General features: G+C 36.9%; 2 protein-coding genes and 1 long non-coding RNA gene across 4 annotated transcripts; all 3 read right to left on the bottom strand.

Annotated features, from left to right (window-relative positions):
• Window positions 1–1,972: 1,972 nt before the first annotated feature.
• Window positions 1,973–6,291, bottom strand: LOC112795786 (uncharacterized). Of its 2 annotated transcripts, XM_025837941.3 has the most exons (3): window positions 6,040–6,273; window positions 5,241–5,281; window positions 1,973–5,156 (listed from the first exon to the last, which is right to left on the bottom strand). In XM_025837941.3, exon 3 carries the CDS (start codon window positions 5,107–5,109, stop codon window positions 2,266–2,268), a length of 2,844 nt encoding a protein of 947 aa, XP_025693726.1. In that variant the 5' UTR covers window positions 5,110–5,156; window positions 5,241–5,281; window positions 6,040–6,273; the 3' UTR covers window positions 1,973–2,265. The 2 variants fall into 2 exon arrangements, with proteins under 2 accessions (XP_025693726.1, XP_025693727.1); XM_025837942.3 differs by lacking the exon at window positions 5,241–5,281 and having other exon boundaries at window positions 6,040–6,291.
• A 367-nt stretch (window positions 6,292–6,658) lies between these two features.
• LOC112798331 (uncharacterized) lies at window positions 6,659–14,523 on the bottom strand. Its single transcript, XM_025841597.3, has 8 exons — window positions 14,418–14,523; window positions 14,230–14,337; window positions 13,601–13,658; window positions 13,271–13,498; window positions 11,714–12,938; window positions 8,554–11,615; window positions 8,399–8,476; window positions 6,659–8,292 (listed from the first exon to the last, which is right to left on the bottom strand). The coding sequence occupies exons 3-8, from the start codon at window positions 13,601–13,603 to the stop codon at window positions 6,937–6,939; spliced, it is 5,952 nt and encodes a 1,983-aa protein (XP_025697382.2). The 5' UTR covers window positions 13,604–13,658; window positions 14,230–14,337; window positions 14,418–14,523; the 3' UTR covers window positions 6,659–6,936.
• Window positions 14,524–15,377: 854 nt separating this feature from the next.
• LOC140184379 (uncharacterized) lies at window positions 15,378–16,111 on the bottom strand. Its single transcript, XR_011880861.1, has 3 exons — window positions 15,995–16,111; window positions 15,547–15,625; window positions 15,378–15,454 (listed from the first exon to the last, which is right to left on the bottom strand). It is a non-coding gene; the product is annotated as an uncharacterized lncRNA (long non-coding RNA).
• Window positions 16,112–22,550: the final 6,439 nt, after the last annotated feature.

Genomic DNA, 22,550 nt, shown 5'->3' with positions numbered 1-22,550 from the left:
AGAAGCACAAAAAAGAATACAAATAGAAAAAGTTCATACTTAGTGTATAGAATTTATAAAGGTTAGAGTGAGAAATTAAAAATATATAAGGACTCTAACAGAAAGTGTGTACGGAAAAATAAACGAAATTTGGCATTAATAATTAATAAGAATAATTTTGAATATTTATTATATAGGGTTATATTAAGATTTTTTTATTTTGATAAATACAAGCTAACTTTAAAAAATTCGTTCTTAAGTATTTTTTAAAAGCACCCATAACTTTTAAAAACTGCAAGTACAAACATATCTTTTTAATTTACCAAACACAAAAAAGTAGGCCTTATTTAAACTTAGCCAGCCTAAACCCATAAATTATAAAGATTGGTTGAGTGATAATATATGGTGTTTGTTAATACACTGTATCCGAATTTAAACTTTGATAATATTCAAATAGTAAATAAAATCCTTACATGTGTGTATAAGTGTGTAGTGTGTATGAGTTTGTAAATTGTGATACTTAGGAATCAAGTCTAATTCATCCATCAAAAATAAATTTCAAATTTGGAATATTCATGGTTAGCCCAATAAATTAAACGAATTGATCTTTTTTTGTTTTCAAAAATTAGATAAAAATTAATTTTTATTGTTTTGAAAATTATTTTTTGGCCAAAAAACTTAAATAAAAAAAGTTTAAGTGAAATGAATTGGATTATGAAAATATTGACAAAAAGTACTAATGTTTTTTTATAAATCCAAAAAATTAAAGGGTCTGTCCGTTTAGTTCACGAAAATTTTTTTGTCAATTTACATGAATAAATAGACTAATTCGATAAATTTAATTCATTTTAATGATCCCAATACAACAAAGATATAATAAATGTAATTATACAAAGAGTATAATGGTATTTTTCTAAAATATGTATAACGTATGGGTTGGACTATATAAGATCGAATACCTACTCGACCCAATATGGTTATTTATTTATTTTCAAATAAAAATTAAATAAATCTTGAGAAATATAAATTGATGGAATAATTAGTTTATTCGTCTTTTTAAATAAGTGTTAAAAATTTAAAATTTGTCGGAAATAGATTCTCTCCATTTTTTTTATCACTGGAGAGAATAAAGTGTAATCTCTCACTTTTAATTCTACAAGTGGAATCAGAAATAAATGAGAGTAAATGAGAGAGAGAATGCAATGAAAAGTGAGATCTTCCACTAGATACCCATTCAGTTTTTTTTTCCACCGGAGAAGATGCACTCCCAAATTTGTCCCTACGTAGCAATTCAAAAAATGCACAAATATATGCCGTAAGAAATAAAAAAAGGTTAAAAAGACTAATATATGCTATATTTCTTAGTGGCTATGGACGAAATTGTAATTTAAAAGACTAAAATATGCTATATTTTAAAAGAATGAAGTACTTAGTTGAAGTTTATAGATACGCAAATGCATACCATGGCCGAGTTTTAGGGTATATTAGAAAAAAAGTTTGATTAAACACAACACAGTAATTGGTTAATGCTTATTAGTATAACTTTTTTAAGATAATTGATCAAGACCTCATTTATATTTAGATAAATCTACCCGTAAACACCCCTGGACCTAACCATGGCTACTTATGAATTATGATATAACTAATTATCAAATATTAGGCATTGATGACAGAATTTAAACGCAACATTCTTAAGAAAATTCACAAAATTCTAAAAATAAAATACTAAAATAAAAACAAAAAACAATTATAAACCAACCACACCCTAACATTTTGTAGTGCAAAATGAAAGTTCACATTATGTATTATCGGGCTTCTTTACATAGAAAGCTTTCTAATGTTTTTCTATCAGCACAACTTTTATAATGATGCTTTGAGGGCTAAAGATGCAAAATCCAAACATGCAATCAGTAGTTTTGTAGCATGATACTAATCAATTTGCAAGGCAACTAATAATCTAATGTCTAAGAAGCTTAGAAGCAGAACCAAGAACTTTAACAAAGTAACCAGCATACCCTCTTTACTTCAAAAGGCATCAACAACAATGGCAATGCCTTAAAAAGGGGGGGGGGGGGGGGGGGGGGGAACTGTGATGCATAACACTAGAGTCATACAGATACATGGTTTTAATCTAATTTCGCAACCCAAAAAGGGGGAAGAAAAAGGATTAGTCCAAAAAATGACATCAGGTCAACAAATTTTGCTCCTTGGTTACAGAATATGACACAAATAGAGTACTAATGTTCCTACTCAGAAGTAGTCTAAGGATTCTAATTTATCAATCTATCATTTAGAGCTAAAATAATGAGTTGGTAGAGCTGCAGGATCAAGTTCAAGGAAACTTGCCAAATCGCCATGCTCTTCTGTTAATCTGAAAGCAGGGATTTGGTGGGAGAACATGAGAAATCTTTTGGAAGGTATAGTTGCAGATGATCTTCCACCGGTTTTGCCCTTAAAAACTGAATTAAAACCACTTAGCTTCTCCAAATATAAAACCTTTATCCCCGAGCTATTATCTTCATCAACAACTTCCACTATGTCGTACTCGCAGTTTGACAAATCTGAGCTTCTGATTTTAGCAGACCATTTCTTATATAATGCCCAAACTTCACCTTTTCTCGGGAGAATAGTATACTTCTTATTCTTACCATTACCCTCGATAGCAACAGGATGCAACTCATGAGAAAAAGAATGGGTGTTTTTGCAGACAATGGAACTACTAGCTCCACTTGCCGTTTTAAATTGCCCGCAGGAAATGATCATGTCCTCGTCTTCCCACTTAACGGCATCCTTTGGTGGCAAGTAATTAGTAAGCCAAGTAACACGCACATCAAGATCGGGGCTAGTCCCAACACCCATAATCACACCGTAGTACCTCGGCATTCTATCATTTTCACGGTAAAATGCCCAAACCTGGCCAATCTGAAAATTTTCAGGGGACTTCTTGGCATGAAAATTGAAGAACTGAGAATCGGGTATTCCAACAGCTGTTGTGACTGAATCAGAAGGACCAACACCATCATCAATATGATCAACAGAAGCCTTGTTCTTTAATGCTGAGTTTCTTCTTTCCAAATTAACCTTAGATGGAGATGCATCACTGTCAGATTTCATTTTGAATTTCATAGCATCTGAAGACCTTGTGCTCACCCCAACAGAAGGACTGTGACAAGATTTTGCTTTTAAATCTTGCGGAAGATCAATCTCTTCTTCCAGATTCATAGGCAGGGATAAAGGATCAAATTCAAAAGATCCCACAGGAACACCTAATCCTTCCTGACCAGTCATCCTAAAAGAAGGCACCCTGTGAGAAAATCTGAATAACTGGGCCGATGGTATTCGGGACGAGCAATTACCTTCCTTCATAATTGGACAGAAGAGGCTCACAAAACCTTTCAACTTAGCCAAGTGTGCAACATCTACTCCTTCACCTTCAACAAAATCCGACAAGATTTCAACAAACTCAAAATCATACTTCTGATGAGACTCTGCATCCACATACCATTTAATATCCCAGTCTTTAAACAAAGCCCAAGTTTCCCCCTTTCTAGGGTACACTTTAAAAGTGTTGCGGCCAGTCTTTTCCCAAAGAATCTGATGGGAGAATGCTTCACGAGATTCATAAATTTCAGTTTTACCGAGTTTATATTTCCCACACGCAATTGGCAATTCCTCATTTGACCAATTGATTTCATCCTCGTCATCTGGATCTGACTCAAACCATCTTATCTGCAACTTGAATCTCGGTGATAGAACTTTTTTTATCATGGCGTAGAATCTAGGCATGCCATCTGTAGTATCATACATAGCCCAAACCTGCTCAGCTTTAAAATTCTCCTCTTTCTTGTCCTTGTCGAAGTCACTAAACTGTGGATCAGGGTAGACAAGATCTGCTGATGCTTCACCTATGTTTGAATCTCCAGCACCTTCCTTTCTCCTCACCTCCTTGTTATCCTCATTTTCCGAAGCTAAACCATTCTGATTATTCATTTCACCAGCACGATTTGATGATCCATTCCTCTTATACCTACTTGAAGGTTGAAATGATTCATCATCGTCATCATCATTGTCACTGTCACTTGCACTTGCATTCACCTTGTTTGAAGCCTGATGTTTTTGTCGTGTAGATCTACGTGGTTGCTTTTCTCTAGAAGTTGTATTCTTTTGTAAATCAGTAAAACCATTATCTTCAACAACCACATCATCTTCTGAATCACTGCTAACCGAATCAGCACTTTCACTGGACTCCTGCTTCCTTCTCTTTCCAATTGGCTTCCTCGAGACATCTGAAGTAGCACGTTTTTTCCCCCTAGACTCTGTATTGAACTTGTTAGCATGAACATTACCTTGAGACCCAACACCTACATTGGAAGCACCATGATTGAAACCATTATTCTGCTGGCCAGAAGCTTGCGGACTTGGATTAGTTGCTGGAGTTGCACCTTTACTACCAACATCATATGCAAAAAAGACCCTATTGCATTGTTGACAGCGAAGGGATCTATTCATAACCTCCCTGTAATACTGATATCTAACAGAACAGAAGGAACATATAGTCCAAAAAGTAGGGCGACCACCATTAAGCTCCTGTTGAGATGTTTGCCTAGACTGTTGCCCCTGCCAAGTGGTGGTGTTCATAAAATTCGGCTTGACAGTGTTCTGCACTGTAGGTTTAAAATTCATGTGAGCTTTCTGTTGTTGGCGAGATGGCATAGTAGCATTGTTCATTGCAACCCTGCACTTTCTGTCAAGGTCAGATCGTTTTACTCTATCCAAAAGCACTCTTTGTGCTTCCCCAATCAGCTTGAATGCAGCTTCTGCACCAGAAAACTTGTTCTTGTCAGGATGAAGTTGGAGAGCAAACTTTCTGTATTGCTTCTTAATTGTTACCTCATCAGCCGTCATCTCAATCTGAAGAACTTTATACCAGTTAATCTCATTACCATACAATTTTTGCTCTGCAGAGCAATGTACATCACAAACAGCAAGCAATTGACCAATATTCTCCAGATCAGGGTATAACTTCTGAGCCTTAAGAGCAAATTTATGAGCCACTGGAAAATCCTTGCTTTCCAACTTCTTTATAGCAATATCCTTAGCCCTAAAGGCCTCTTCTTTATTGCATTCCATCAAAAGAACAGACTTCAAACCTGACAGTGATGCTGTAGCCAGGCAATCTGACAAACAAGCTATATTTAGTTTGAAACGTCCGAACAGATTGACCAAATTTAAATCTTTCAAATAAATCTTCCAATACCCACCACTCAACAAAATGATTGCAGTCCTTACATTCAAATTGACCCTGCATATTTTGTATGGCTTTTAATAATTAGATCCAAATTCCAAACAAAATTTTGTAACAAATGCTGAGATGGAGGAGTTGTTGGTATAAGAAACAGATATGAAGACATAAAAAAGTAATAAATTTCAATAGAACAGTTGCAATCCAACCACAACCATAATCTGTATACCTATGAACTTCTCAGGCACAAACCAAGCAGAATCAAACAGGAAGAATCCCCCCCCCCCCCAAAAAAAAGAAGCACTCATTATTATCCTCAATCTGTACGCCTTAGGGTTTCTTTTAAGCAATCCTACTCGAAAATTAGCTGGGACAAAATTTCCCAAACAACGGTAACTCCACAACCCAAAACTCGATTTCAAGTTCGTGAGGACCATTTAAAAATCCAGAACATTACAAATCAAGGGGGAAATGAATATAACACAAACCGCACAGATCTTAAACAATACCACAGTGCTCTCCTACAAACCCACCATAGTACCAAATGAGAAACGAAACTGAACTCATGACGAAGTAAACGAAAGGTTGGCCAAAAAATAGAAGACATAAATACCACAAAAGCTTGAACCAGCAGCCCAAAACATAAAAAGCCCCAACAGTTTACAATTACAATTAGGGACCATTAACGAACAAGTGGAGGTCAGCAAATGTAATTAAGTAATTTTGAATATGTAAAATGCGGGGCAAAATTGATAAAACCCTAAAATGGGGGAAACTATGAAAAAACAAGTATTTTCGGAGAGAGAAGGTGAACGAACCTTGTGGGTTGTGAATGAAGAGGTGAAGTGAGGAGAACGAAGCAGAAACAGCGGCTACAAACAAGAAGAGAAAGAGAGGAGGTGACAGAAGAATAGCATGCTTGTTCTTGTTCTCCCAAGCGATTCTTCCCACTTTGCCACTTTCAAGTTTCAACTATTGGGTTGCAATTATCGTAAATGTTTTTCTTTTTGGTATATTATTTTATTTATTCGGTTTTCTAGGGTTCACTCTCCAATGTGTAGAGTCGAAATGACTTTTATGCCAATTTGTGTTCCCTAATGGAAACGGGAAAATTAAAAAATGGAAAACATGATGAGGGTATAGTAGTAATTTCATCTGAGACACACACAAGTGATGTCTTTGGAAGTAGAAATGAGTATATAGGAATAGGACAAAATTCAGAAGCAAATCTTGCATATTCACTGTTCATCTTTATTCTTTCCCATTTTCACCTCATCACTTAAATCTTATTTTCAGTTTGGTATTATAATTTTTCAAAATCTGCAGTCTTTTTATTTTTTTCTTTTAAAAGTTGTAATATTATATTTAGTAAAAGAAAGTAGACGCCCAAAATAGAGACACACAAAATGTAGAACATGCTGCTTTCAAGAAGTATAATGAATCACAAGAATTGTATGGTATACGTATTATTTTCTAACAACATAAGATATGAACTATTTCTCTAAATAGACTATCATTTTAGTTTATTACATATTAGACTCATCAATTACAATATGGTTCATAAGCTAATGTTAGAAACTGTTATACTCAGCTTTATAATCTATTCAACATTTGAATTATATAAAAAAATGATTATAAATTGATGGATATTTTAAATATCAAAATATAGTTAATATTCAAATTGTGTAATAATGATTAGTTGATTACAATTAGTTTCAGTCTTTTTTGGTTTCTTCAGCCACTGAACTCTGGCCAGGTTCTTCCTCAGACCGGTTCTGCACATTTTCATACTTTTCGGATTCCTGGGGTGCTTCTGAGCAAGCAGTTGTTAAATTATCCTTCTCAGGTGAGCACACTGCAACTCTATCCTCAGTTGCTGAAGGAAGGGTTTTTTCCATTTCGTTCAATGCATTTTCTTGCAAAACTAGATTATCCTGGGAAGCTTCAGAATTTTTAGTACCAAGCTTCACAGCAGAATCAACCAAAGCCTCATCAGACAAACTCTCTACGCGTTCGCCCTCAGCAACTGAAGAGCATGGAGGTGGAACCCCATCAACAGATGTTTCCAGCGGCAGCAACGGAGAAGATTCAATGACATCCTTCTGAGGTGAGCTCTTTTCAATTATGTCAGCGGCTGCAGAAGAAGAGCACTCTTCTGCATCTTTCAGAGCATTTTGCCGTATGGCTTGATTATCATGGTTGGCGACACCAGTTTCAGTTCCTTTAGTATCATGCCCCACGAAAGGTTCACCCACTCTCAGCGAAGAACATGGAAGTGGAGCCCCATTGGCTGATGTTGTTTCGGGCACAGCTGGACCGCCATTAGAAACATCTGTTTCATCAACTGCAAAAGCTTCAGTGTCTTCTGACACCAGAATTTTTTCCTTCGTGCCAACTAAAACATTCTCACCCTCTGCCTTGTCCCCTGATGCAGAGGAACATGACACTTCCATCTCAGCAGCACAGCTCTCAATGGTTTCTACCTCATTCTCCATATCAGCTAATCCTTTATATTCACCCTCGGCCTTGTCCCCTGGTGAAGACACACACGGGACATGCATCTCAGCAGCACAATCTTGAATGGCTTCTGCCAGATTCTCCATATCAGCTAATCCTTTAGATTCACCCTCGGCCTTGTCCCCTGGTGCAGATGTACATGGGACATCCATCTCAGCAGCACAGTTTTGAATGGCTTCCGCCCGATTCTCCATATCAGCTACTTCTTTAGATTCACCCTCGGCCTTAACCCCTGATGCAGACAAACACAGGACATCCATCTCAGCAGAACGGTTCTGAATGGCTTCTGCCTGATTCTCCATATCAGCTAATCCTTTAGGTTCACCCTTGGCCTTGTCCCCTGATGCAGATGTACATGGGACATCAATTTCAGCAGCATGGTTCTGAATGGCTTCTGTCTGATTCTCCATATCAGCTAATCCTTTTGATTCATCCCAAGCATCAGATGATCCTAGTGGACCTTTATCAGAAAAGGTCTCAACCTCATTCCCCCCTTCAGATGTTTTAGGAGCAGCAAGCATTCCAGTTTCATGATTTTCAGGTATCCCACCAACCTGGTACACACAGAATGTTGTCATGCAATTACCTTAAAACTAACACAAAACTACTGACATGTAAGACCAACACAAGATTTGGATGTTGTGTAGAGGAGGAATCAACCTGTGACTTGCCTTGATCACGGTGGTCACCTTCAGAATCAATCGATTCCTGAAGCAGCACTGGAACTGTAGAGGGAACCTGCAGAATTTTTTTTTGGTTGAATTTCAAGGTATAATATATCTATTAGATTTGCTAGTAGGAGCAGAAAGGCTTACCTCAGTGGCATTCCTACAGCTCTCCTCTGCACCTTTCTCTGGGGGCAGGAATTCAGAGCGGTCAGTCGCACCCTCCTCCATTGCCTCTTCCAGAGTTTCAGAGTTACTAATTGCACAGGTTTTGGATGAGACCTTGTTATCATCTATGCTAAAGGACGATGAGGGTAAAATTGCAGTTTCAGATATGGTTCCCTCTTCCACAAGGACAGACTGAGAAGCATCCACTGAAGAATTGGCCACAGCTTTTGACCCTGATGTTTGTTGTAAGACTGACCTATCAACAGGTTCATCAGGAGATTGATCTATGATTTTTTCCACCTCATCTGCTGAGGACGTATCTACATCCTGTCGGCAACTCTTTGTCACAATCTCATTGTCCTGCACAATTGTAACTTGGTTACTCACAGATGTGTCAATATTCATTGGGCAAACCACAGAAGAATCAACATTGGTATCACCAATAGCTGCTGCGGCTATCACATTTTCCTTGGGAACTGGGTCAATATTCGAAGATATATCAACAGCAGACACAGGTTGTTCACATATGAAATCCCCCATGTTCATTTTCCCCTCAGAGAGGGATTGTGAACAGCTCTTAACTAATGGCTTCTCATGCAACTCAGCATGTTTTAAAGCATCTAAATACTTCCCACTTAATGCAACATTGGTGGCCTCCGTTTCCGAAGGTGATAAAGCATTTTGTTCTATAGCAAGTTCTAATGCATTTTGAGAATTATTTCCAACTGTTATCTGAGACTCTCGCTCCAGCAAATCAGAATCTTGCATTGAACAATTGACTTCATTTCTGTAATTGATTTCACAAGATTTAGAAATAGGAGAATTTACCAATTCCTTAGAAACGGTGGGAGTCAGAGGGCAGGATGGGATCACTTGTGGTTGATCAGACATATTTTCACCAGAAGAAGCAAGAGGTGAAGACTTTGTACATGATTCAGACAGACACTCAGTCCTTACTGCAGAACTAAGTGGAGTTGCATCAAGAACCTCCACTTCACTCTGATTAGAACAAGTTTTAGTACAATGTTGAATATGGTCTTGCTTTTCTTTGATATCATCACAAATGGGGGTGTCAACCTCCATAGCACTAGGTAGGGGCTCATTCAAAGCAGTTATTTCTTGATCAGATGGAGGCTCAGATAGCTGCACATTCCCATCTGTAGGAATGATTGGAGTCAAGCACAATGCTCCAGTGGTTGGCATATCCGAACTTATTTTATTCCCCAGATTCTGAATATTGGATTCCTCCTCTGATTGTTTTTCTTTCCCGTTCACTGCAAGGTCCACAGTCGCACATCCATCTTCACCAGCTGATATCTCAGAATATGGTTTATCCTCTGAACATTGGATATTGGAGGCACTCACTCCCCCAGTAGCTGGCACATCTGAACTTGATTCAACATCCGGCTTCTGAATGCTGGAAGCTTCCTCCAATTGTTCACGCTGATTAATTGAAAGATCTGAAGTTAGACAAGCTGCTCCAGAAGTAGGTTCATCCATTCCAGCTTTAACCTCCAAAAACTGGTCGTTCGATGTAACCACTACTCCAGCAGTTGGCATATCGGAATTCACTTTATCCTCCAAAATCTGAATATTCGATGCCTCCATTACTTCCTTGTCATATTTGTTAACCGCATGGTCCAAGTCTGGGCAGGCTGCTTCAGTAGTTAGTATATCCAAACTTGCTTTATCCTCCAGATTCCGAATATTCAATGCTTCCACAGATTGCTTTTCATGCGTATTCACCGGAAGGTCTGAAACTAAAAATTCTGCTTCAGTAGCAGACATATCAGAATCAGTTTTATTCTCTGAAAACTGAAAATTGAAGGCATCCACTACTCCTGTAGTTGGCTTGTCTGACGCTGCTTTACCTTCAAGATACAGAGTAGTGGATGTTTCCTCTAATTGTCTTTCATTTCTGTTCACTGCTCCAGTAGTTGGCATATCGGAATTTTCTTTGCTCTCAAGAATCTGCATGTCAGATACTTCAGATTGCTTGTCATGCTCCTTACCTGTTTTATCCCGCAAACACATGTTATTGGAGACATCCACTGCTCCAGTATTTGGTATATCTGAACTTGCTTTGTCCTCCAATTTCTGATTATTGAATTCCCCCTCTGATTCTTTTTCTTGTATGTTCACAGCAATGCCTGGAGTTAGACATGCTGCTTCCGAATTTGTTATATCATAACCTGCTTTATCAGCATTCAACTGGGTATTCATGGAATCAATTGTAGTATTAGTTTTTAAGAGTTCGCCGGCAGCAGAATCTGCTGCTTTAGGCTTTGGCAAGCAGGTTCCAGAGAAAACTTCTTTCATAACCCTAGCCACATCATTGACATTTTGCATTCGGCCAAAAGCAGTAATCTTATCTGAGGATACTGGTGCACTATCAACCCTTCCTGGTGCAACTTTTTGCTGCTTGTTTAGAGAAGAAATGGCAGCTCCCTCTTTCGTGTTTAAATCATGAGCAGCGCCTCCACTGGGCAAAAGGATCTGAAATGCTTGAGCTTGAGCGACATCTGTAGCGACTTTACCCACCGATGACTCTACTGATGACTTCTGAAAATCATTATTTAAATTAGGATCCTGGGTAGCAAGGGAATCAGACACAACAGGAGATGCCGAAGATGATTTTCTCCCCCTACGCCGGGGTGGCTCCACTCTATTTTGAGTTTTACGGCCTTGCCTTTTAACTGGCATGGATTCAGGTGGGCATGGCTGAATGGATTCAGAACCTGATATGGAAGGATAAGCATTGTCTGATGCATTGGGAACTGCTTGTGCAGCCATAGGTTCTACAGCCTTGTTAGAACTTCCTTTTGTTTCTTTTGTAGAATGGACTGGAAAAGTATCAGGTTTTGAAGCTTCATCACAGTGATGAGTTTTCGCCTCCAATTGTTGGTCCCTTGTAACCTCTGTAACAGGCAAGGTTGAGTCACAGAAACTTTTGTTCCTTGAATTCTCCAGAACAAGGGTATTGGATAAATGGATGGAAGCAGAACCATGCATATCAGAATTCTGAACCTTCTCTATTTCCAACCCTGCAAAAGTATAAATTCTTTAGATCACATCCTAAGCCTTTTTCTGTATGAACGTTAAAAAGTAAACATTAAAATGTTGACATTCAAAATATACTCACCAGGAGATCTTTTGGTATTATCTTCAGTTGTTGATTCAACCAATGCCTTATTGGCTATATCACCAGATACTTCAGTTGATTTTAAATCCTTATCAACAATACTATGTGATGCATGATCTTGGACAACACTGTGTGATTCCTGAACAAGGCTATCTTGCAAGCTTTTCAACTCCGTGGCTTTATCATGTAATACATTGCCTGATGAGCTTTGTAAATTGGAAGTAAGGTGCAAATTCTGACTACCTGAAACATCTGGAATAGGCAATACCATTGCTTTTTTCTTTCCCCTGCGTCGGGGAGCTCCTGATCCATTTTGAGGCTTCTGATGTTGCCCATCATTTTGTATAGGTACAGAAGGATAAGTAGGAACAGTTTGAGGCACAGGAGTAACAGAGGACAAAGGAAGGGGCTGCTGAGAACTCAGAGCAATCCCAACTCCAGATTTATTATCACCTCCACTGCTTAAAGTCACAGAACCCGGTTCTGTACTTGAATGTTGTACCGTAGCACTGGAGGAAACAGTATCACCTTGGGAGATAGCTTCACCAGCAGATGGATTCAGGGGTTTGTGTTCCAACTGCTCATTCATCTTTAAATCAGGACCAATAGAAACCCCAGATACAGGAGGCAACACTAGAACCTGCTTCTTCCCTCTACGTCTAGTTGCCTCCCCTCCACCTTGAGATTTCCGGCCTTGTCCTCTTGTTTGTATTGGCACAGAAACAGTAGTACCCTCTGCTTGAGAGTTGGGTGGAGTTGTCAGATTAGGAGAAACACCAGTAGCAGACTGCTGCGCAGGTCCACTCACACCAATAACTTCAGAAGAATGAGAAATAGATTCGGGAGTTGACAATACTACTTGACCAAGCAAAGTTCCTTCCTTTACCTGCATGTCCACTTCAACAGTTCCGGAAGTAGCCAGAGGGACTGCAGTTACAGGCAACTTATCTGAGGTTATTCTTCTTGGCCTGCCACGTCCACGTTTAGCAGGTGGTGTTATATCTTTGACTTTATGCACAGGCAAACTCCCAAGAGATGATGTTGCAGGGGCCACTGGAGGCACCACTGCAGTCTCCGTGACAGAAGCGGTTGCAGCAAAGCTAGAAGCATTTGTTTTGCAATTTGATTCTATCACTTCTTCCATTACTTTCGGTGATCCAGGAGATTCAGCTTTACACATCTTATCAAACTCCTCCTCTGTCCATTGTTCTTCATAGGAACGCACCTATGAAAGGCATATGGAAAAGGCAATAAGAAGTTAGAATGTGGTAGCTGATATTCAATACTAGGATACCACACAACACCAGGATATAAACCTACATCTTCAACTTCATTTTCCTTCTGTTTTTTAGGTGCTTTTAAAACATATTCCTACAGGTGACCAGGGAATGAAGTTTTCTACATCATGTTTCAACTAGAATCCCCAAAGGGGATATGCATGGGGTTATAGCAATGTAGGTCATGTTTATGCAATAAAAGGTTAAGAGCAAAAGGGGAACACACAGCACATTTATGACCCAGAAAAATTAAATTGACTAATTGAATATATAGAGAAACCTCTCTTGCACGTTTTCCCCTTCCGTAATGTTGAGTATCGAGGCCCCCAGGAGTTCCACTCTTCCTCTTGATTCCGTTAGATGCTACATCATCCTTGGACACATCGAATATCTTCATCGCTTCATAGAATTGTTTCAAGTCTTCATCTGTAACTAGACGTGAAGGAAGGGTAGGAATAGGCTCAGAACCATCAGTTGCTGGCCCAGATACCAACTTCTTCCATGTAGCCTGCAATGATTTTTTTAACCCCCATGGAAATCAAGATTCTGTCACATAAAGTAAAAGCATAATTATGCAAATGAAGATCTCAAAAAATAGACAATAGCGTACCATCTCATCTTCGCGCCTTTTTTGGTCAACAGCCTCAAACACATCTATTTCTGCTTCACTGCCAACAAGAATTTAAAAATAAATTAATAAGTAAGCCCCTCAAATTTCTTTCCTCTTCGTTCCGCCTTTTGACATGGTGTGCACAAGAGGAGGAACAAAGAAGAGAATAGATCAAGTATTGAGTAACTAAACAATAAAGCTATTATGTTGCTAAACTGCTAACATAAATGAGCAAAGCATATAACTGGGCTTCAAATGCAATCATAAAAGAACACTTCTTGGGTTAAGCTAAAAGATCCTAAGATAGCATGGTGCAATCTTTGCATTTAGACAATACATTTAAATCAGCAAACAAAGGAAAGAGTAGAATGATAGAATGACAAGCATAAATCAGGGAGCATAACTTATTAGCAGTTCAAAAAATTCTGTTGGATAAGAATAGGATTTTAGGGGTTGGTCATTGACATGACGCAAACACATATTGCCAAGATTTCTAATCATTCCCAATTAGCAAACCAAGTTATAGTACAACCTAGAAAGAGCAAATCCTAAACCCAATTTATTATCCGATTAATCAAGAAATATCATTCAGAGACAGAAAATGGTGTAATTTTCAAGAAATCAAGTACCTGCGTGCTAAGAGATCATTTAAAGCATCATCATCCAATACAGGTGCCGCTTCCTCTTTCTTACACTCACGCAGGAGGGATTCCAAGTATTCTCTTCGGTCCTCAGCACTGTAATACATAGGCAAAATAAAACTTCAGAGCTGATTCAAATTCTGTGATGAACTAAAGATCAAATGTATGACGTCAACCTTGTATTATTGTCAAAAAACCCAGCAGTAATGCTCTGATTAGCAACTCCCAGTTTGTGCTCAGCAGAAGCTCTGACTTGTTCTTCAACAGTTTGAACCTTTTTACACCAAATGTGGAATTAGATACTTTGGTAAACATGACAATTTGGCACAATATTTAAAGTATAGTTTCCACATTGGCACAAACGTGGCCTTATTAGCATCAGAGACAATTAAATGATAAGTTCATCCAAACTATGCTTAAGATGAGAAGTGTATCTCGGATTTTATGGTATCAAGATGCAGCAACAATATGCAGATAAAGATTCCAGCGATCCAAGGTTAGCCTTGTACAGCAGTATGCTTACTTCCCAGTCATAAATCTCACTAAAAATCCAGATACCCATAATTGTCAGGTTAAAAACTAAACTCCATCTTTTATCCAGCAGTCTTGTCTGCATCTTTCCCTTGCTTATGTTTTAAATTTCTTCTTTTTCAAAACAAAATAGAATAAACTCCAAAAGAAACAGACAACAAAATCGGTTTTAAATGGAATTATAACCAAGAGTTACGACACTAGATATTATTTAAAATATTGGTGGTGGTAGACATACAAAAAGTATAGTTAATGCTAACTCGCAAGATAAACAACTACCCACCTATGCACCCCGAAAAAGAAAATCATAACCACAAAAGTATAAGATCCTATTAATAACAGCAAGGAGCAAATATTATTGTGAATCAGGAAAAAATATTGGAATCCAAATCAAATATACTTTTTTTGGAATAAACTAAAAAGAGTATTATTGAGAAGTGGAGGATGATACAAATAAACGAGACGAGAAGAATATCCTCCATCCAAGAGAAAAGCTTTAAACGAATCAAAAATTTTCAATCTCCTCATCATGTTTGATACTAGAGTTTCTCAAAATCAAATATATGCAATTGTATCCACCATCAGTAAAAGAGATAAAAAGTACTAACTGTTCAAATCGAAGTACTAAAACATCCTTCTTCTGACCAATTCTATGAGCCCTTGCTTGTGCTTGCAGGTCAACCTGAACATATACCACAACCAAAACAATCATAAATAATCAGCAACAAAAAGCAAAAAACTTTACAAAGAAACTCATATAGGAAATATAATTGCCTGTGGATTCCAGTCAGTGTCAAATATAATCACTGTGTCAGCAGCTTGAAGATTCACTCCAACGCCACCAGCACGAATGCTACATATCAACGGATATAAGTCAGCAATTTGAAGGTAATATAAAATGATAAATCTCATTCTGAAAAGAAAACAGAACCGAATTTGTTACGACCTAATGGTTATATCTTGAAATCATGAAAGAAATCTCATTAACTGCAAATCCTCATTTGCTAAATTAGGGTAAAAACGTGAATAAATGGCCTAACAATTTCTTACATTAAACAGAGTATCCTTATTTGCCAATTAGGGTAAAAAGATACGCAATAAAGGAAAAAGTGGAAATATCCTTGGAATAGCAAAAAAAAAAAAGGTTTCCCTTTCTCACCTCCAATCCAATCATCAACTCTTTCGCATTCAGACACAGTGCTCAAGTAAATATTGGAATTACCTGAGCAAAAATATAAAATATGGAGAACCAGGTTGGTTAAACAGGTCTATTAGGGCCCACGATCACCTCCCGAGGTATGCCCATCCAGCGAAGGTACCGATGCTGTTTAAGAGTTAAGTATTCCTCCATAACATCAAGAAGCCTAGTCATTGTTGAGAAGAAAAGAACCTGTAACAGCATTATTTGACACCAAATATTTAGAGTTAAATTTTACTTTTAAAAACGATGTACTAAGACAAATACTAGATAAGTAAAAAATAGTTCGGTTCCAATGCTCGAGGAAAACAAATAAGGAAATGTCAAATTCAGTATCCAAAGAAGCTAACAGCCAAAAAGTATCCAAGCAGAATATCAAAAAAATAAAAAAGCAAATTTAAAATTTCAGAACAACGGAAGGGAAGTTGGCACTTTAACAAGCATCATTCTCCAAACACATGGCAACTTACAACAATAGTGCAACTGAAGGGAGTTAAAATACAGTGGTTCAGAAACAGTTATAGAGGATACCATACCCGATGATCTGCTGCTTCAATTTAGGTAAAATACGGTCCAACATCTCAAGCTTCCCACAAAGTCTAATAATTGGGGTAGATAATGCCTAGGTATAAAGTTATCCACCTAAAAAAAGCAAAGTCGAATGTAGTATAAAGAGAAGTAAACATATGCAATTAAAAATAAATAAATAAATGAGACTATTAAAAGAATAGGCTATAGCCTACGAAGTGTTTTATTACTTACATTCTGGCTGCATCATCAGGAGTAGAAATTATAGAATATAGACAAATCTTGCTGGACAGAAATGTTTTATTTTCTTTTTCTTTTTTTTAAAAGTTTTGATCCTGCTTTCTTTGTTGTCAGGTTTAGCCATAAAATGTTCAGAAAATGATATCGAAGATAGGTGATTGGTGGATGTGGACACAATGCATCCGCAATTATATCTCACAGGGAAAATGTAAGTATAATGTTTGTATTTTCTTTAGCTCATAAAAATCTAAGCAAATTGTGGTTGAAATCATAATTCAAAGACACAAACTCCTCTCTGAAAAGCAACACAATACGCAACAATTAAGATTATACCTCCTCTGCATGAAGCTGGCTGAGATATGGATGATTGCCAATATTACGAAGCTCCATGACAGAGTTGTGCACCCGACCGTGCCCTAATAATTGAGTGCTCCAATTAGATCACCCAAGGAAATTTCATTAAACACGCACCCACCACAGACAGAGAAAGAAGGAAGGAACAGAAAGTACAAGAAAATAAAACTTTGTTGTGCCAATAGAGCCAGATTTTCTTCCACTCTCTTCATCAAAAGTTTTTGATACGCAGAAGCCCTCACATCTTACAAGTCTTCAATCTTTTCGGGAAGTTCATTTCAACTACAGTAAATCAAAATGCAAGACAATTACAACTTGATTGCAATGACTGCAAAAGCTAGCATACTTTAAGAGACAAATTCATTGAACAAGGCAATGCCGCAAAAAAACATCTCAATTCTCAGAGTAACAATACTGAAATCCTAAACTGATTCTATACAATTCATATCGTACAGTTATAAACACTAGAACAACTTTTAGGAACTCGGTTTTTATCTTGGTGCCTAGGTCACAATGTAAGAGAATAATATAATTCTTATGCCCTGCATATGTCCTCAACCAGTGAAAACTATGGTGCTCTCAAATTCCAACTTTTTGTATTCACATGAAGGAAATATATAATGAAACTAAACCCACCAGAAAAGTAAAGAAAGGTGAATATATAAGTAGCCAAAATGAATACGTAAATCTCATAATTTTTTCATAGAACAACTAGAACGAATTAAGAATATATGACCATAACAAAAAGAAGAAGCCACATAAAATTATCGTTCCTTTTCTTTTTTTTTTAAAACAATAAACAAGATCATAGTATGAAGAAAAACAAAACTTAGGGAGCAGTAGCATAGTAATCTTAGGCAGTTTGACTTATTAGGAACCTTGTGTTTAAGCCTCCGAAGTACGAATGGTCTCAGAACTTGGTGCAAGACGATTGATGATCAAGAGGGTCTCCTCCTCGGATAGTAAGCCTTGTTATAAGTTTGAATCAAGACAAACAGAATAATGAGGTTGACAGTTAGCCATGAAGACTTCAAATATCAATAGACAAAACATTATCCATAGCTTACTTCATCTGGCAGAGTTATTCCAGCACTCTCAAACTTATTAAACCAATGGGAAAAATCCTCAGATGAATTAAATATGTTAGGTAACAAGAAGTTAAGTAGCGCCAATAGTTCCTTCAAGATTGTTCTGCAAGAAAATATAAATAAACCAGCACTAAATAATAGTATCAAGTATAATGTTTTAAACCATTTTAAATCAAATATATATATAGCAAAATAAAAAGTAAGCTGCAATAGCAGTTAAAATAGTAGTGAACCTGCATGGTTCCAGTAACAACATCTATGAGAATCTGATATGTTTAAGTCAGCATTCATTGCAAGAGCATTTTATGCGATGCCTCATCAATTATAATAATGCAGTGTATTTCTAAGCTTTGTGTCATTTGTTCATTAGATATTATATGTTGTCAGGAACATTGAATTCTGGAACATCCTTCCTAAATCACAGAAAGTGAAGAATATAAAGCAATGTATCAAAACAGATGATTGCATATCAATTTGAAAGCCCCTTACTTAAATAACGACGTCCTCCTCAAGTGTCCAGCATAGACAATTTAAGACATCAGGACCAAATGAAATCCCAAAGGAAACTAAACACCCACAAGGGATCATTACTACAGGTAGCAATAGAGAAATAACCTGCCACAAAAAAAAAAAAAAAAAACCACCAAAAAACGAGCAAAGATAATAGATCAACAAAGCTTCTACATTCAGCAAAAATGGTGCAAAACTCCAAACACAAACAAATAAGAACCTTTACCTGCAACAGTTTTTGCACTCCCATTTATCTGACATGTTCTTCAAGATCTGTTTATTTGGAATACAAACAGCCATCGGCATAATATTGATAACTAATGACAAAATTGTAAACAAAAATGTAAGCCAAATATGCTAAAACAAATAGCTAACAAAATTGGATGAATTTACTTAGGGGTTACCTAGGGGTCTTATCATGATGAAGTATGGATATGTTACATATCATTATCATGTTGTACCTTCACTTTTACTCCCTATCAACACAACTTGAGGAAAAAATAAATGCAAAGAACAAGAAAATTCTGAACAAAAACTATGAATGGAACAATCATGCTTTGATTACAAAAATTCAAATATAAACCAATTAAACCAAATGTAAATGTACATTACTCCTCATTTTCCGCCCTTCAAACAAGATATGCTCTGAGCTTCTTTACTACAAATTTATTTTAGAATGGAGCAAAAAGAATTACTCATCAGATAGGAAAATCAAAAAAGAATCATATGCAGAAATAAAAGAGGGAAGAGACGTTTAATTTATTGTAAGATATAATAAACAAAACTCAAAACTATTAAACCGATAGAAAAGAAGAAGGATCCGTGTGCATCATATAAATATTGTTAGATAATGCTGTAGAACAGAATTTTGGAAGGAGTTAAGCATATATTTTAAGGTTGAGACTTGCATTGGAAGGAATTGCCTTCACATTATCTATTTTGGTAGATTCATCTTATCAAGCTCAATTGTCTCATCAATATATGTTCAAAGCGACTCTGCAGTCTTTGCTCTTGTAGCTTGGACAAGTTTTGAGAACTCTCGGTCTCTTTAGAAGTTGCTTACACGATCAGATTCGCATCCTAATGAAATATGAGGTTGATGATTGAGAAAGCTATTGAGCATTGGCACTTCTATGCAAGTCTAAACCATTAACATATATAAGTACGCAACCTACCTGAACCATCCGAGATAACTTCCACATCGTTTATTCAACAAATAATCTCTCCGCTGGATCCTATCATCTTTCACGATGAATGCGCTCTTTTCTTTATGGTACTCTTTCACATATCTATTGACACCCTTCACCGTTCCCTTTGATTTTGAACAATCATCAAGCTTTTCCTAAATTATAAAACAGTATTGAGTTAAGGACGATATAAAAAGTAATATTTCTATAGTCAAATAAAAAAAATAAAAATTTAAAAAAAAAAGCATATACTATATTCTCACAAAAAAAGAAAAAAAAAAAGAAAAAGTAATACTTGGGACTTCTATCTCCTGAAAAACTCTTCTGTCTTTCACGGATTCTTTTTGACCTCTTCCTCATTTTATGCTCATACTTTTCTAGTTTTACCCTTTTCCATGCTTGTTTCTTAACCGATTTCAACTGTTCCATTCAGTTGTAATTGTTTTGAAAAATCATTCAAAATCACTGCAACAAGATAAGGATATCGTCACAAGATCAATCATAAAAAAACTTAACACCATTAAATTTAAGAACACCAAGTACTGGGAAGGCGTGGAGGTCTAATATTGAGTTTTTCAACTCTATGACGCTTTTGTTTAGCAGATAATCCTCGATGAGCCACATTTCCTGATAAATATGACCGCAGGCTATAAGATCTATCAATATTAATTTGCGAACAATTGATGCGATTTTCGTAGGGTGCACAAATGAACAGATCATATGCACAAGAATAGCATGTTCAACACTAAATTAGTAGGAGCCATTAAAAACAACCTTTAGCTTGAGGAACAGTGGTCATTATTTTGCTTTGTTTTTTGCTGTTTTTGTACCAGTTTGCTGAACTAGAAGCCTCTTTTTCTGCTGATCCATAATCCATCTTCCTGACATTGATATTTTGGAGGAGGTAACCTCCCATTCCCTTCTATGTCCGTAGGAAAAGTGGCATCATGTCTTGAGCATCATTAACAGGAACTGTTTTGAACCATCTGCCAATTATTTCACTTGATGTCAGAAAGGTGTAAATTATTGGCACAGGAATAATTCGAAATCAATAGGATGTTCATCAAGAAACTGATTCCAATTCCAAGGTTTAAAAAGTAAGGGTCTTACCTGAAAAGAAACATTTTTCGCTAATAAATCTGCATCCTTCATCAAGCTTGCTCCCTGGGATCAATGCCAGTCCCTGGACAGGTTTCCAGTGCTCTTCAAAGCATACGTCAAGTGGTTTAGAGAATGATGGTTTCGAGAACCACCACTATTTTGAAACTGATTACAACATTGTCTCTTCTTTCTATTGGCAACTCATGCCTGAAGAGAAGAGACTTGCGAGGTCCTTCTGAAGCCTCATCAGAACTACGAATCCCGGGTAAAGGCCATTTATCTCAGGATTCATCTGCTTATCAGCCCAATGACAGAGGAAGGTCGGTTGGACAGTCCAACCTGAAGATTACCTACGTCAACATCACCTTTGTACTGAGGAATCTTGCTGCTGAAAAGAAGTAGCTGACGAAGCTTGTGCACCAGCTCTTTCTTGAATTGCTTTTCAAGCTCTACTTTTTGACAGCTAGGAGATGTTCCTTTCTTCAGAAAGAATACCTTTTCCCCAGTCATTATTGCACTCTCAGTTCCCTTGGAGAATGACGTAGCTTCCAGAGATTTTTCCAGCAGAAGGGGACCCTGAAGAGTTATTATTCAGGTTGTCTCATATTGTTCAGACTCCAAAGGGCATCATGACCCCTGATGAGGTACCAATTCAACAGAAGATTGTGACTTTCCTTTGTGGTCAGTATGATCCTTTCCTGATTTCCATCATATATCTTCCCATCAGTACCAGTTAGGCGACGAAATAATTATTATTAACAATTAAATAAAACCAGTCACCTTCTCTAGAAAAGCGGGTTCAAGAGCAATTCAAGATGTAGTTGCTTGTCTAAACCATTCTCACATTCAAAACAATATATGAAACATAATAAACTTAGTTCGATCTTTTCATATTTAAACAGTCGGTAGCAAGTTACGTTTTACCTAAATGCTAGAAAAACAAGGCACTGAGCTCGGAGCTGGTTTCAACTGTTGTTCTTTGAAAGGCCACCAGGAACTCCTTGTCTAAGCATAGTCATTTCTGAGTTACTACTATGCCTGTCAGTCTGTCAATAAAATTATCTGGTAAAGCAATCAACTTGACTCATATATAAAAATAAAAAATAAAATAAAAAACCTTGCTTAATATAATATATAATATAACAAGTAATTTAAGTTTTAATTTAGTATAATGGATATCCCCATATACGGTAAGCTTTAGTTAGATGATTATAGAAGTTATAGCAACGAGTAAAATAAAAATAAAATGGAAAGAGAAAAGCTTCAATCATTATGAAGAAAAAAAAATTAATGTCACGCAATAACGTGAAACTAAGGACACATTTAATTGTTCATCTCTATTGCAAATATTAAAGCCACTATCTTTTTTATTTATTATTTATTTTCCACCTCTAAGTTTCAAAACGACAAAAAGGCACCATGTCCAGTAAATAAACAGTAATAATAGAGATTCCTAGTTGAAACATCAATTCCAAAAAATCTGGCGTGATAGATGGGGTTGAACAGGCATTACACATGTATTGATCAGAAAAAATGGAGCAAAAAGGGAGATATTCCTGCAAGTGAGCTAAG

Source organism: Arachis hypogaea, chromosome 4, assembly GCF_003086295.3.
Source record: "Arachis hypogaea cultivar Tifrunner chromosome 4, arahy.Tifrunner.gnm2.J5K5, whole genome shotgun sequence".
NCBI lineage: Eukaryota > Viridiplantae > Streptophyta > Magnoliopsida > Fabales > Fabaceae > Arachis > Arachis hypogaea.
This window is presented reverse-complemented; position numbering and strand designations above follow the sequence as displayed.